General features: G+C 47.3%; 1 protein-coding gene across 3 annotated transcripts in view; it reads left to right on the forward strand.

Annotated features, from left to right (window-relative positions):
* ACBD6 (acyl-CoA binding domain containing 6) overlaps positions 1-14107 on the forward strand; it is an 88286-nt gene that overhangs the window by 70831 nt on the left and 3348 nt on the right. For all 3 annotated transcript variants that reach the window (XM_087732953.1, XM_087732956.1, XM_087732955.1), the window contains one exon: positions 12729-12759. In XM_087732953.1, the coding sequence (XP_087589079.1) occupies positions 12729-12759 (31 nt within the window). The remainder of the gene's footprint in view (positions 1-12728; positions 12760-14107) is intronic.

The following is a 14107-nucleotide window of genomic DNA, read 5'->3' on the forward strand; positions in this document are numbered from 1 at the left end:
GGAGAGCCCCAACTCACAGAACAAAATTACTGGGGAGTGACCAGCACTGCTGAATTTTTGGGAGTCTCAGACTGATCCAAGGGAAGGCACATCTCATCTCGTTATCGCTTGCCGATTTGTTTCACCAGAACTGATCTAAGGCGGTGTGGGCTAGTTGAGCAGCTCGGTGCTGGCAGGGACCAAATCCAGCAAACAGGACCGACCCTACGGAGTCACCCTGGTGAAACAGCACAGCATATAGACAATCCCCTACGCGCAATGTATTAAACCTTGACATACTGCATTACTTAAGAGGTCTCAGGGAAAATTAAAACCCTTTTGACTGGGTTTTGCAATGCAGGGAAAATTTTAGTGACATTTAAAAGGTTTCCCTTGTGTTCCTCTAATGGGATAAATAAAAAAAGGCTTGTTTTAGGCCAGCAAATGGGGGGACAATCCAATTTCCCTGATTCCATCAAGACACTCTTAAAGCATTAGCTTGTGCAGTTTTAAAAAAACCCACAACAGACTGACCCCTCTGCCTGATGGCTTTGAAAAGTGTCCTGATGTGGAGGTATTTATCCTATACGACATGGTTCATCGAGGCACTCCAGCAGCACTCCTAAATATACTCCTTTGTTATTAAACTATTTAGGAGGATAGCATGCACAGGAGGAAGCGCAAACACCGGTTTATTATTTACTGCTGCAATCCATGCTGGGGCTGTGCTCAGAGACTAACGCATGATGACATGCTCTTTAAATTTGGTACTTGGAAGGGAAAAAGGATGGCACTAGCTAGTAACATTTCTGATGAAAGAACGAAACCGAAGCATGCCCTTAACTTTATGTTTTTAAGCATCATTTTGGCTCAAAATAAATAAAGTTGCCCCCATGGAACGTTGTATTTGCAGTTTGTTCCCATCAGTCAGAAAGATTAATGTATCAACACTTACTTCAGAGGGGGCTCTGGGGATTGATAATGGGAGATACGAAGCCTTTCACCTCGAGGTCACTGGTTCAGCTCTGCCCCCACGTCGGTCGCCACCACCAGTACCTGCCATCTGCTCCTCCCCAGCCGTCCGCCCAGTGCGAAACGGGCTGGTCCCAGTGCTGGGTGCTGGGGGCAGATGTCCGGCTCCCAGTGGGCTTCCCTGGGCTGCTTTAGTAGGAAAAGGGACGGACCCGCTCAGCTCAGCCCCAGATGTGATGGCAGCCCCAGCCGTCGGCTCAGACTGAGCACCACCGGGGAACTTGACCTTCTGCCGCGCTTGTACGACCCATGAATGGCGAACCTGTTACTCCTGCCCTGTGCAGAATAACTCATTCAAAAAGCAGGACATCCCTGAACATAAATCTGTCTGTTATAAAGTTGGCCACGGTTTTCCCCAGTTGCCCTCAGATCCTGCTGAATTGCATTAGGAGTAGCTCTATTATACAGCACAAGGAGGGAGCAAGCACTGCCTCTAGACTTTGAAAGAGCCCTTTAAAGTGAAGATCAATTTTGCATCTCACTAAATGAGTAATGACAGACCAAACTGCAAGTACTTAGTTCAGCTTTATTTTAACAGCCCTGTGGCTGCATCGAGAAATCCCAGTTACTGATACAGTTTGATGTCCTGAGCCAGTTTTCTCCAGACATTTTTCCTTTTTTCTTTAGTATTGGCACTTTATTAAGAGCTGTTTTGAAACCTGACTCTCTGTGAATAAGCAGCACCAATAAACCTTTTCCCTCTCTATTTATTTCTCCTTTCTTCCATCAGGGAACAGTCCTAATGATCGCAGGCTGAGAGGGGAGTTTTCAGAGTCTAATGTGTAGTTGTACTTGGTGGTGGCTGACCAAATGAAAGAGCGGCTTACTGCCTTATAAAATAAGAAACGGTAAATCAGCTACTAATACAATTCACGGAGGCTGCTAAAAGGCTGTTGGATGTCACAAAAACAGCAACCCTTTGAGGTGATGAGACGGGAGCTTCTTAAGTCAACACATGCAGTCGGCTTCTCCCTGGCAGCGGTCCACTTCGGGGCAGGATCCAGGCTCTGATGCCTTCTCCCTCTGGCAGACGGCTGTGAGTGTGCGAACGTCCTCTCTAATTCCAGATTAGCCACAAAGAGGAGTCATCATGCTTAAGAAACAGGCGTGCTTGGGAAGGAAAGGCTGTCTGGAGGCTGCAGGGCACAGCCCTATCCTGAGATGCTCTGAAATATCTGAGCAGGGTCCCTGGCACCGGGTTTGTTCTAAAAGAGCAGAAAAAAAAAAGAAGGGCCTTTCAAGCTGAGAGCCATGGGCCACTGTAACTCAGCTCCCCTGCTACCCCAGGCTTCCTCAAGCCTGGCTTAATAAAATCCAGATCTCATTTAATGAGTTCAGAGGATGATTCAGACCGTCTCAACGTGGAAAGTTTTGATTTTGCACACCAAGCCAAGGAAGGTTTATGAGACCAAAACAGAGTCTCCAGAGTCTTAATCCTCACTGACTTAAAAGAGAAGAAGATCCCTAGGCCGTTAGCAGCACCTCTGCTCCTCCTGCGGCGCATTGCCACGTGCGACATGGCTGTGCTTTTATTGCAGCCGTGCCTGCAGTCGTCCCGATGCTGCGGCCTCCCTGCCAGGCTCCAGCCGCTGCTGCAGGGTTCCTGGGGGTTTCAGCTGACCCTGCCTTTGCCCAAGTCAGCGGAAATCAAACTGTGGGTTCAGACAGGGCACTGCTTTAGCCCACCCAGGGGTGGTTTCCCAGCTTCATCTCTAATGCCCACTCAGTTGTTGGCTTTAGAAGGACGCTTTATACGAAGAGGACATCCTGAAACACGGAGTGGCAGCTCTGAGTCCATTATAGGTGACAATTAAAAGTGCAACTTCTTCTTGGCCACCCAGGGATGTGGGTTCAAGCCTGCTTATGAAAAGCGGTTATTTCCAAAGTCACGAATCCCTTTAAATAAATACAAGCCACCGTTTGCCTTGAAGTCAGAAAGGGCTCAGGTGAACTGAGCAGTGGCAGCAACGCTCTTGGCTCCCGCTGTCTCCCGTCCAACCTGCTAAGTTTAGCAGCCTAATCAAGCTCCCTTCTCTCTCTTTAATCAGGTGGAGCAAGGGGCATGTTGACTTGCTGGCTGGCGCTGGATCCGATCCTGCTCGCGGCGTTCCCAGCCCCTCGGCAGCGAGCGGGGGAGCCGCGCGCGGGGGAGCAGCCCGTCTGATGGGCCGCCGCGGCACCACTTCCACTTAATCTCTCTGCTCCCATCCACACGTGCTGTCCTGATATCCGACAGCCGGTCCCATGCGGGCGCGGTGCCAGCAGTGACTTTACAGGCTTTGTGGCAGAGATTATTTAAAGGAGATTAACCCTTCTAAACCCCTTAGATTTTAATTATTTCTGTATGTATTTATAAAACCTGCAGTCTGCTGGTTCCAGGGCACAACTGCCCCAGTCCCCATCCTTACCCTGGATTCGTGAATATACAATGCAGCCAGGACAGGGGCTGGACTGGACAGGGATCATTTGACTTATTATTGCCATTCTGGAACAATTCACATCTGGGATGAAAACGAAACATTATGGTTTCAAATTGTAAAAGGAGCTAATAATTCAAATTACTTTAAAATACTAGCACTAACACTGCATTAATTGAATTGTTTGAGTCAATGCAGCATCTCTCGCTAATTGTTTTGGTTAAGGCAGCTCTGTCATTAATGCATGCTGTTGCCTCCCCGTGCCTCTGTTGTGAACATGGAGCACCTTGCGTCTCTCTGAAGACAGGGCTCTCTGTAGGGTTGATGTATTGGCAGCCAGAAGAGGGAGGGCCTGTTTCTTTCAGTCCGTCTCTTAGCAAATTTTTATATGCCTATTAATGCTGTGAAATGATGAAGTCTGGAAAACTGTCATTGCTAACAGGTACCGTTAAAAGGAGGAAAAAAAAACCAGTGTGCACCTCCATCCTTTCATGCTTTCTCTCCTATTCGTCATGTTGGTTAGTGCTGGGCTAATTAGTTTTTTAGAATTAAGGAGTGATGGAGGGAATTTTTCCATCCTGCATGCGAACTGTAAAATCCAAACGAAACTGGAAATATCTTATTTCTGTTTCACAGAGCAACCTGGCTAATCTCAGGTGATGCGCACCCTGCAGAGGTGGGAAAAACAGTTAAAGAGTTGGTAAGCCATTGCCACCGAGACTGTTGGAGCAGAGTTACTCCAGAGGCCACCTCTCAATATGGGTTACAGTCCTGGCATGAGTGCTGTAGCTCTTATTTCTATATAGTCTAGGATTGCTGCTGAAAAATGACAATACTTAAATGTGTATCTGCCTGTTTTGTAAATGCAAGCATAAAAGGTGGCTGTTAGAAAGAAACGAAACCCACAGCATGAGGACCCCAATGAGCTGAGAAAAAAATAGGTCATTTTGAATACATTTCTTAAAATCAGATGATTTTTATTTATTCTTGTCTCCTGAGCAAGGAAATAAATGCAGACAGTGCCAAGGAGTCCATAAATAAATTTTGTTCGTGGAGAATCTCTTTAATATGCACACGGTCCTGCTTCTGTAGTAGTGAACATTTGACCAGTAGCAATTAATTTCTTATCACGGTCTTTCTATGAGGTAAGAAAACATTAGTGTCTCCATTAGGAGGTGGAGAACGGGAGCTCTCCAAGAGCAAATGATGTGCCCAGCTTCTCTCCCCTGCCCCGTGGCTTGCCAAGAGATGCTGGAGGGAGAGGGCATTGCAGCGATGCCTCTCCTGCAGCGCGGCTGGAGGCTCCTCTCCAGGCAGGTCTGTCCTCCTAATCAAATGATAGACTCGGAAAACGTTCAATATCTGTATATTTCAGAATAAATATTGTTAAGCTAATGAATTTTCAACCGCTTACTGTGAAGCACACAGTATTTCCTTTAATGGCAGGTGGTAAAATAGAGAATAAAAAAAAAAATTAAGGTCCCGGGTATAAATCTCTTCTGTCTAGAAAGGGTGAAAAGAGGGCTTCTTGCAAAACCAACCTTACGGAAAATAATGTATGATCCCATGGCATGTAGGTGATTAGGCAAAGCATCCCAAGGGTTAATATATCTTTTCTCATTCAAATGGGTAGGATCTCAAGCTGAAAGTGCCGGACCCCTGCGTTCAGCCCCGTGCCCTGAGGAAGGGGAGCGGGGAAGCAAAGGGTTAAATTTTGGGGCTGTAGAAGCAGATTGTGTTTTCCTTCTATGATGTGGGCTGACAAGACATCAGTATTCTATTCATCTGTTGGGAATTAGGCTGTTAATCCAATCAATGACTCTTGAGCGAGCTGCAGCCTGCCTCCCCACTGGGGAACAATCGGATCAGACGGGAGATTGTTTAAGAGCACAGCGCGGTCCCGGTGTCAGGTGGAATTTCCAAGCGTTCCCTAGTGAATTGGGGATGGGAAAGCTGTCTCAGCCCATTTATCCTGCCCCTTAAATAACCAGGTATCTGCCTCAGCCACGCTGAAGTGATAAAGCAGTACAAGAGCTACTAACTTTTACGTGAGGAGGGGGCAGGGAAGCACCCTGAGAAGAGAGATTTTAGCATCTTGCCCTTAGGAATATGGTCCTGTTTGCAGCCTGGGGTTGCACTTGCATGGTTTTGTTGGAGGCTGGCTTGGCCGCAGCGCTGTGACACTTGTTACAGCTCTAGGCAATGGCTCTTGCCACACGCATTTTTGATCCCTGGGCTGAGGGAGCCTGGAGCTTGCCGGCAGCTTTTATACTGCACCGACACGCTTGTTTGATGACCAGAAAGGTGCCTGATGCTGGAAGTAACAAGCAGTAGCAAATATTCTTTGGAGAAACCTATAAATACGTACGTACAAATACACAGCTGCGCTCAGAGTGCCGGCTGCAAATTGGGGTGAAAATGCTCAATAGGAGAACAGCCCGGAGAGTTTCAGAGCCGCTGTGTAGATTCAGAAATCAGTTTGTTCTGCAATTAAAGACAGCCGTGTCTGCAGTGGGATATTGAGAGTCTGTATCTGTGCCAGCAGCACTACATGCTGATGATAGTAGATGTGATAAATCCCATTGAAATTGCACTTGGAAATTTAGGTACACCACCAGTTAGAAACGAGGGCGATGAGGGATTAGCGTAACCCTGGCACGCTGAACTCCTCGGGCCGGTCGCGTTTGGGTGCATTAGCAGATGCAGGCTTCAGGAGGGAGCGAGTGGCAGTTCCTGGGCATCGTATTCTTTCTGAGCTTTCTTAGATCTGGTTTTAACAGCAGCTTTGCAAGTGGAGGGCTCCTCCAAATTAGTGCACCTAAATGAACCACAAGTATGAGCTCAGGCAGCGAAAATGAATAGGGAGGTCCCCAGACAGAAAGATCCCTGGCTCGGAGACTTGGTTTTAAAGGGCTTCAACATCCCCTTTCCCTTGATCATAATTTTGAATCAAACAAAAGCTAATGCAATTTTCTTTGCCTTTCGGTAGCAGATTGTGCTGTAAGGGTCCATGCCATTAGAAATGTAATAATTGCTTCTCTATGCAGATCTAATTTATCTGTGAGGCACTTAGAAGACAGGCCAAATGATAGCCTGGCGGTAGGCTCTGGAGAGGGGCCCAAGAGGTGATGATAAAGATCTGTCTAGCACCTTCCATCCTCTGCCTGGCAGAGTGCAGGAAAAGGTCTGAATGGAAGGAAGGGGGCAGAGGGGAGAGCTCTTGGAGAGGGACAGCTCAGTAAGAGAGGGGTGCCTGCCAAGCCTACCCACGTGCAAGGGAGGTGGAAGAGTTAATTGGGGAACCAAACGTGGGATATCCAAGCCCTGCACTTGTTACCTGGGGCTATTTGCCATCCCCAAACAAGAGCTGCTTGTGACCAGTGCGTGGATTTTGGTTTTGCTTCTGCCAGAGGTTGCTCTGCATCCTGTGTCCCACGGCATCGGTCCTTGGGGAATGCCTGAGCCGCCTTTGAGCTGCTACCAAGGACACAGATCATCATGTCTGACAACAGCCTACACTTGGCATTAACAACCGTAACCTCACAAGCACTTCACAAACATTAGCTAACCAGTTATCTTTGTATGGGCCACCCAGTCTGAAAAATGGGTAGAAAACATAAAAATCTGCTTCATTTTCCTAGGGTCGGAGCTATTTGGGACTCGAGATGTTCTCCACAAAGCTGTTAGATGGTCTTATTTCTCAAATTACGCTGCCTCTGGTATTGCTTTAAGGCTCAGCAGGCAATTAAAAGCAAAAGTCTAGGTGCATGTGGGTGCACACTGGTCTAAGGTAGGGATTTTAAAAGAACAGGATCAAATTTCAACCTAAACCATTGCTTTTCTATGCCAGCATTTGCACACGCAGAGATCCACTTGTCTATCTGCTTCAGCTGGAGAAGCATTCATTTTACATGTATTAATGTACAGGTCCAAATCCAGGCTGCTGTCTGCAAAAGCAGCATGTAAATGAAAATAAAGGCTGTCTTGGGGCCATCCACTGAGTTGTCTGGTGGAGTTTGGACTGGTTACATTAGCTCGCATTGCCTGGTTTTACGTATTCGTGAGTATTAGCATGTAAATTCTGGTATGCTTTTAGCCGTAGTCTCACCCTCAGTCATCTTGGGGATAAAATTTCAGAGAGGAAAAAAGAAGATGATGAGGTTAAAGTAAATTGTTGGGAAGTTGAAGTCTAAAGTGGAAATAAATGAGAAATAAAACCCTTTTTTAAAGTGGAGGGAAGTATTTTCTTGCTATTTTTCATCTCCCTGGCTTGAGTGAGTGTGTGTCATGAGGTTGCAGAGATTTATATTCACAGCTCCTAAGCACCGGTGCTTGTTCAGAAGCTGTATTATTCTAGCCCTTTTTATTCACTCACCTTCTAAAGATGTGGTGTAAATATTTATCTTCTCTCCGGCCCATCCATGCTGCCCAGGACCCAGTGCTGTTAAACACTCTTATCACCTCATCGGTCTTATCTCCTGCGATCCCTGCCAACATTTGGAGTCTGTCAATGGGAACAAGCGTGCACCTTAGAAGGTGCCACAAATGAACAGAAAGAAGAGGCGATGTGGGGGAAAGACTGCCTTAAAATAAAGAGTGCATGTGCTATCCCTCAAAAGGGAGAGGTTAGTGTGTATGTTTTCTGCTGTGCTTTTCACGCTAACGGTGTCTGTGCTTGGAGGTGTGATTGAAGGCACAGAGATGAGGTCTCGGTGTGGACCAGCACTCGAGGAGGTATGGGGTCCCTCGCAGACCCTCGCAGCTGTCCAGCCCCAGCTTCATCACTGATATGGGGCCTAGCTGGACCAAAGTTTGCCCAGCTAACCAGCATGGTTTTGTTTTTCCTCTTTCTGTACTTGTGCTAAATATGTGAGATGGAGGAAGAGACGATGTCTCCCTTAGGGCCACCCTCCTGCTCGCAGAGGTTTCTGTACGCAGCTTGGAGAGCAAGTGAGGCAGGTCTGGAAGATCAATGTTTATATAACACTGCTTTAAAAACTGTCCCGTGAAACCAGCACAATCAAACACTGGCACGTCAAGGTCTGCTGGCCATGGCGGGGAAGCGGGAATCGCGTTTTATAGCATGTGCAGCATCTCAGCAGGGCTCAGCCAAGCTATTTCCATGTCTCTGCCCCTCAGTCCAGAAACTTTGTGTTAGGTTAAGCAGGGTACAGAAATTCCCAAGGAGTGAACATGGGATGGAAACACCGATATAATCCTGTCACTTATAAGACAAAATTGACGTGCAGTAGCCATAGTACCACTTAACGGATAAGACAGTTGGTCCATCTGCGCTCGGTCCATCTTCTCTCATTTCTCTTGCTTAAATTTCTCAGAAGCAGAACAAAATCCTGTTATCCAATAAGTTACCCACTGGTAGTTGGATTTTCATTGAGTGACATCTGTCGCAGACCATGGATGTTAAAGGTACCAGTGATTTTGTACCATCTTTGTTTTGATAAGTTTGGTAGACGTGGGCATCTGGTTTTATTTTAGAAGTATTTGGAAACACTCTCGTTTCCCTTGAAGGCTGCGCAGCTCGGCTGTCATCCTGCCGTGGCCAGATGTGCCAGGAGGCTGTAAAAGGCGCCAGGGATGGCACATGGTGTTAGGAGGCAAGAGGAAAGCTTGGAATCAATCTGTTGTTGGTCAGTACCTTGCGTGTGTGGGACTGCCCACTCCTACATTTGCGTGTGTAATGGTCTTTCCTTCCTTTCTGATCGTCTTCTGTCTGCCTGTATGGGTTCTGCCATTTCCATGAGCTCCTCCTTTTTGTAGACAGGGTATTGCTAACAGGGCTCTGGAACAGGTACTGGCCAGTGCCTTGCAAGCCGAAAGCAAAGCTGTACAGAAACACGCATTACTGCTTTGAGCCTGGCCTTTTGCCACTTCTGTGTTGAAGTTCACTGAATCAGAGCTCTGATTTCCTTATTTTTAACCTGTTGCGTTGACATTATTCCAGCTGATGTGTGATGTTGAAAGGGCATTTCTCGGAGGCATCCCAGCATAGAGCAGAGCTCAGCGTTGGCCCCAGAGCTGCCCATATCTTCTTTTGCACTCCCTGACATCAGCTCCCCTACTCAACACCTTCTCTTTGTGCTTCTGTCATGCTACAGAAGCTCGTATTGGGAAAAAAAAAAAGTCTCTAATTTCTTTTAACATGTCTTAGCACAGAAATGATAATGCACCGTGATTACCTAACTTTCCATAGGCTCAGTTTGGAAACAGCTGGTTACAGTATTCAGGTTTTTACATTACAGATTTATCAAATTATTGGTTTCAGTGTGGACCGATAGACTCTGGGTCTTGTTGTACTTGCAGTTCTGTATGATTTAAATTTCCATAATCTGAAAGCTAAATTGGAGACAGAAGTGAACAACCACAACAAACATCCCCCTCCAACTCAGTGCAAGTATTCTGATGGGTTCCAATGGAGAAAAAGTAGCTGCCCCCGCTTGCAAGCCAGATGAGCAAAACGGTCCATCTGATCACCACCAGCATCTCTGCGTTCCTTCTGGCTGCAGAGGATGCGCTCCTGGCTGCGACATGGCAATCTGGTGCCGGCGATCCCGGGCTGGGCCGGTGACGTTTGCTGGTGCCCTGGGCAGGGTGCAGCAGGGTGAGGACAGAGGCTGTGGCAGGCTGTCCCTGTCCACTCACCGTTTGGGGTCATTCGTCCGAAGAGAGGCACATCCTGGGAGAAGGACACACCACACCTTGCCTAGGATGCTCCAGAAACCGCTGCTTTCTACCACACATCCAGAAATATCCCTTGCATCAAGGCCAGCTACAATTCATCTTAAGACCACTTCTGTGCATCTTGTTTCATTGTAAAACGCACATTTCCAGCACCTGGTAGGCGATATTCATCTCACGTAATTTCCACAATGGGAGCTGTAATCCTCACTTTCATGGCCCGTCTTTGATTAGTTTCCAGGTGTGACCATTTTGCGCTGAAGGCTCAGCGCTGCCGTACCTGGAGCTGTGTGCTGTGCACAGAGCCGCCGGGCACGTCGGGCTCCGATTAGCCACGGTGCTCCAAAAAGCCAAAGCAAAGAGGGATTGAGATCAGCAGCCTCCTGAGGACATTTCAAGGCCCTTAGTGAGTGACCACACTACAACTTTTTCCATTTACCTGGATTAAAATTTGTCACAGAGAAAATAGCGTAACATCTGAGAAGTATAACAAATAGCATTTGGCCAGCCGTCAGGCTCAAAGGGGAAAAAAAAATCCACAGCGTAAGTAAAGTGTAAACAATGTTTGCATAACATTGGATTAATAGTACTTTTTAAAAACCACACTGGGATTAAAGAGATGCATTTCGTGTGCCGGAACTTGCGCTCTCTTTTTAGCCCCATAAATGCCAGAAAGTACATCTAAGAGAAATAAAAAGCCTCGTTAGCCCAAAGCCTGCTGCTGAAGCAGCAGTGCTTTATGCAGGCCTTTGGAACAGGAACAAATGGCCGTAGTATTCCTGGAGCAGTCCTACGTATTTTATAAGGAGCTTTGCAGCAAAGCGTTCCCATGGAAAGGGATTTCTGCTGCACATCTCCAATCCCATTCACCTGCAGGTTTTGAAGCTACAATTTTGAAGGCGGTGATGTGGAGGGGAGCTGGCTTCCCATCCCCCAGCACACATACGACCTGCATATTTGAAAGCCTGCCTTTCCAATAACTCATCTGTAGCGCTCCCGCCTCTTCTTCCCCAGCCCTGCTCCGTATTTTGCTGAAGTCAGTGCCGGCCCTGTCACTCCTCCGAGCAGGCATGTGCTTAAGGACCGCTCAGGGGCTCTGGCTCAGATCGGTTACCTTATTAGTGTGGAATAATCAATGGATGCTGTCCTTGATTCCTTCAGTTGCTTGGTTTGCAGTATCTTCTAAGGACACCCATTTGCATTACGCTCCCCACAGTTTGGGCAGAAATAGGCTCCTGAAATGAGGTGCCTCCAAATGTTGGCACGAGTGCCACGAAGGGGGCATAGCGGCACGTGGAAGGAAAAATCCCACCCCCCACATTTTCCCCAGCAAAGACGTGAAAGGGATGTTTAGGCAGCAGATGCCCGTTACATCTGACTTTTCTCTTTTGTCCATGTTGCTCCTGTGGTTGTTGTGTTGGTGCGGAGTCCCAGAGCAAAGCATGGCGCCTTCCACCCTGGAACACAAGTCATTCCTAGTTCCTCAGCAGAGTAGGGTTAATATCAAACAGAATAACAGGCTGGGAAACCAGAAGTCCCCAAACAGCAATGGGTGGGATTTCTACCTCTTTTCCTGTTCTTCTTTTCCCTTTCGCCTGCTCCAGAATCCGCGGCAGGCTGTAGAATTTGCACCTTAATCCCAAAGATGATGGTAATTAAAAACTTAAGTCTCCATAAACAGATGCAAATAAATTAAGGAGGCAAAGAACTGAATTAGAGGCTAATCCTGGTGGGGTAGTGAAAGCAAAGGGGCCAGTAATTCTTTGCTTCTGTTATTTCACCTGTTCTTGTGGCAGGACGAGGCTGCAGCGCGGTGCGGTGCCTGGGTTTGCGCTGCGGGACGTGCTTCCCAAACCATTGCAGCTGATGCAGTGGCGTACGTGTTCGCTTGAAGAGGGAGCTGTGTGCTGACATCTTCAAATCGTGTGGTTTGCTTTGCCTTTGTGCAGCAGGTGTTTCACAAGGATGAGTTCGGCAACCGGCTCTCATTCCTGAGTGTTGTGCATAGCCCTTTCCTCACCCTGATACGGCAGGGACACCAGCAGCCCAACAGAAATTACTTGGGCTTTGGGTCCGCCTTTGTCCAGACCTGAATTCCGAAGAGCAAGGACCTAAGATTTATTCAGTTGGAGGAAAAGTAGTGTTTTCCCCTGTGTGCTCCCTGGTGCTGAAGAGTGCAGCACACTGAGCTGTGCCAGCATCCCGGTGCTTTACCCTTCTCTCGAGTAGCTGGCCAAGGCTGGGCTTGCACAGAAGCATCTTGCACTAAAGTATCAGGATTAGTGAGGGTCCCAAAGTAAGGCCGTTGGACTGAAATCCTTCATTTTTATGGGCTGGAAGTGATAACGCTATGAACTGAATTATACTCGTGTCATGACGTGGTACACGCACTCGTATGCGTGGATAGGTATTGATTATCCATCAATACGGATTGATGGTGGATGATGATTCAAAGCCTGGCTGCCAGGTAGCTGGGTGTCCTGGGCTGTTTATCTAGTCAATTAAAATAATGCTGTGATTCAGCTTATTTATTTAAAAATGGGATTTACCTGCATCCCCACGATGCTACCTACACCTCTAAAATCAAGTCTCTCTCTTTTTCAGGACGGGGAAGGCCAGACTGCACTCCATTATGGTAAGCTGCCTTTCAGCTTGGTTGTTCCCTCTTAAAAGGATGGATTTGCAGCTGGAGTAAATGGTCTGCGTACAGAAAGCAAATTTCAGCAGAAATATGAGCAGGGAAGCTGGATTTGATTAACCAGCATCTACCTCCACGAGCAAATCCCAGCATGGTATGAATAAGAGCCCTGGGAGAAGCAGCGAGGAAGACCGCTGTCCTCCCTTCGTTCTCCTCGGCAAATTTCACCTTAAAGCCTTCCTTCTCCCCCAGTTAATGATGCGCTTTCTGCAGAGTTTGTCCTGTGCGCCTGTGTCTCCAGGACGCGGTTGTGCTGCCTCCAGACCCGAGAGTGGCTCTGGTTAGGGGATGCTAACTCCTTTGGCCATCGGGGGGCTGAGAGGAGGGTCTGTGGTGGCTTTAGCGGGTTACGCAGGTGGGGGGAAGGGGACGAGCAAGATGGCCTTCTCCTCCACATGCCCTGGTGACAAACCTGTTTGATTGCAGCTGAGAGAGCAGCAGCTTCTGTACTACCAAAACCAGCAGAGCGAAGATACAGTTTGTGTCCCTCCTACAATTACATGCTAATTAGACACACGATTTTATAGCAGTCTTTTTAATTGAAACATTGTCGTATCTCCAGATGAGAAAAGTGGAGACTGAAGTAACACATGCAGTGCTGATGTACAGGGAATAGGAAAAAAGTATCGATTTAATCTGTATCATATTTTTTTCCAAAATTAAGACATACACAGTTATTATTTTATACTCTCTCAATGCCTGTCACTGTGTAACTAAGAGCATACTTGTCATTCTGAAGTGTTTGTGTCTTTTTCTCTCTTATGATCTCTCCACAAGTACATTAGCAGGATGGCAAAATTTCTTTGCAGACCATCAGTCCAAGGCACAGCATTTGGATCTGGATCTAAGCTACCAGATTCCAGGGCCCCTGAACTGAGACTGTAATTACAATAATGTACGATTTCTCCCCATGTGATCTTTCCTGTAGGATACTTTATTTTTCAAATTCTTATCATTCTGACTGAAGTAGCAAATCTGTTGCTTAGTGCAGCAGTGTCCGCGGAATGACAGCACTTAATGCCACGTTGCCTCTTTCTCTGCCCAGCTCATTCCACGTTTTGGGCTTTCTCTCTCCTGGGAAAATGCTCTCCCCTGCTCCCAACGCCGGCACTGACATCTGCCTACCAAGGGGTGCACAGTGGATTATAGTAGGTTGTGCAAAAGCATGGCATATGTGTAAGTTATCCAGGAGCACCTGCTTCAAGCAAGTCCAATATGGGAAAGTAAAGGATGGATGCATCACCTCAATGTAAATTATTTGCAGGTGGATCCCTCTGGCTGGTGG

The sequence above is a fragment of the Nipponia nippon genome, unplaced genomic scaffold (assembly GCF_047370975.1).
Source record: "Nipponia nippon isolate SJK-2023a ecotype South Korea unplaced genomic scaffold, ASM4737097v1 scaffold_5, whole genome shotgun sequence".
NCBI lineage: Eukaryota > Metazoa > Chordata > Aves > Pelecaniformes > Threskiornithidae > Nipponia > Nipponia nippon.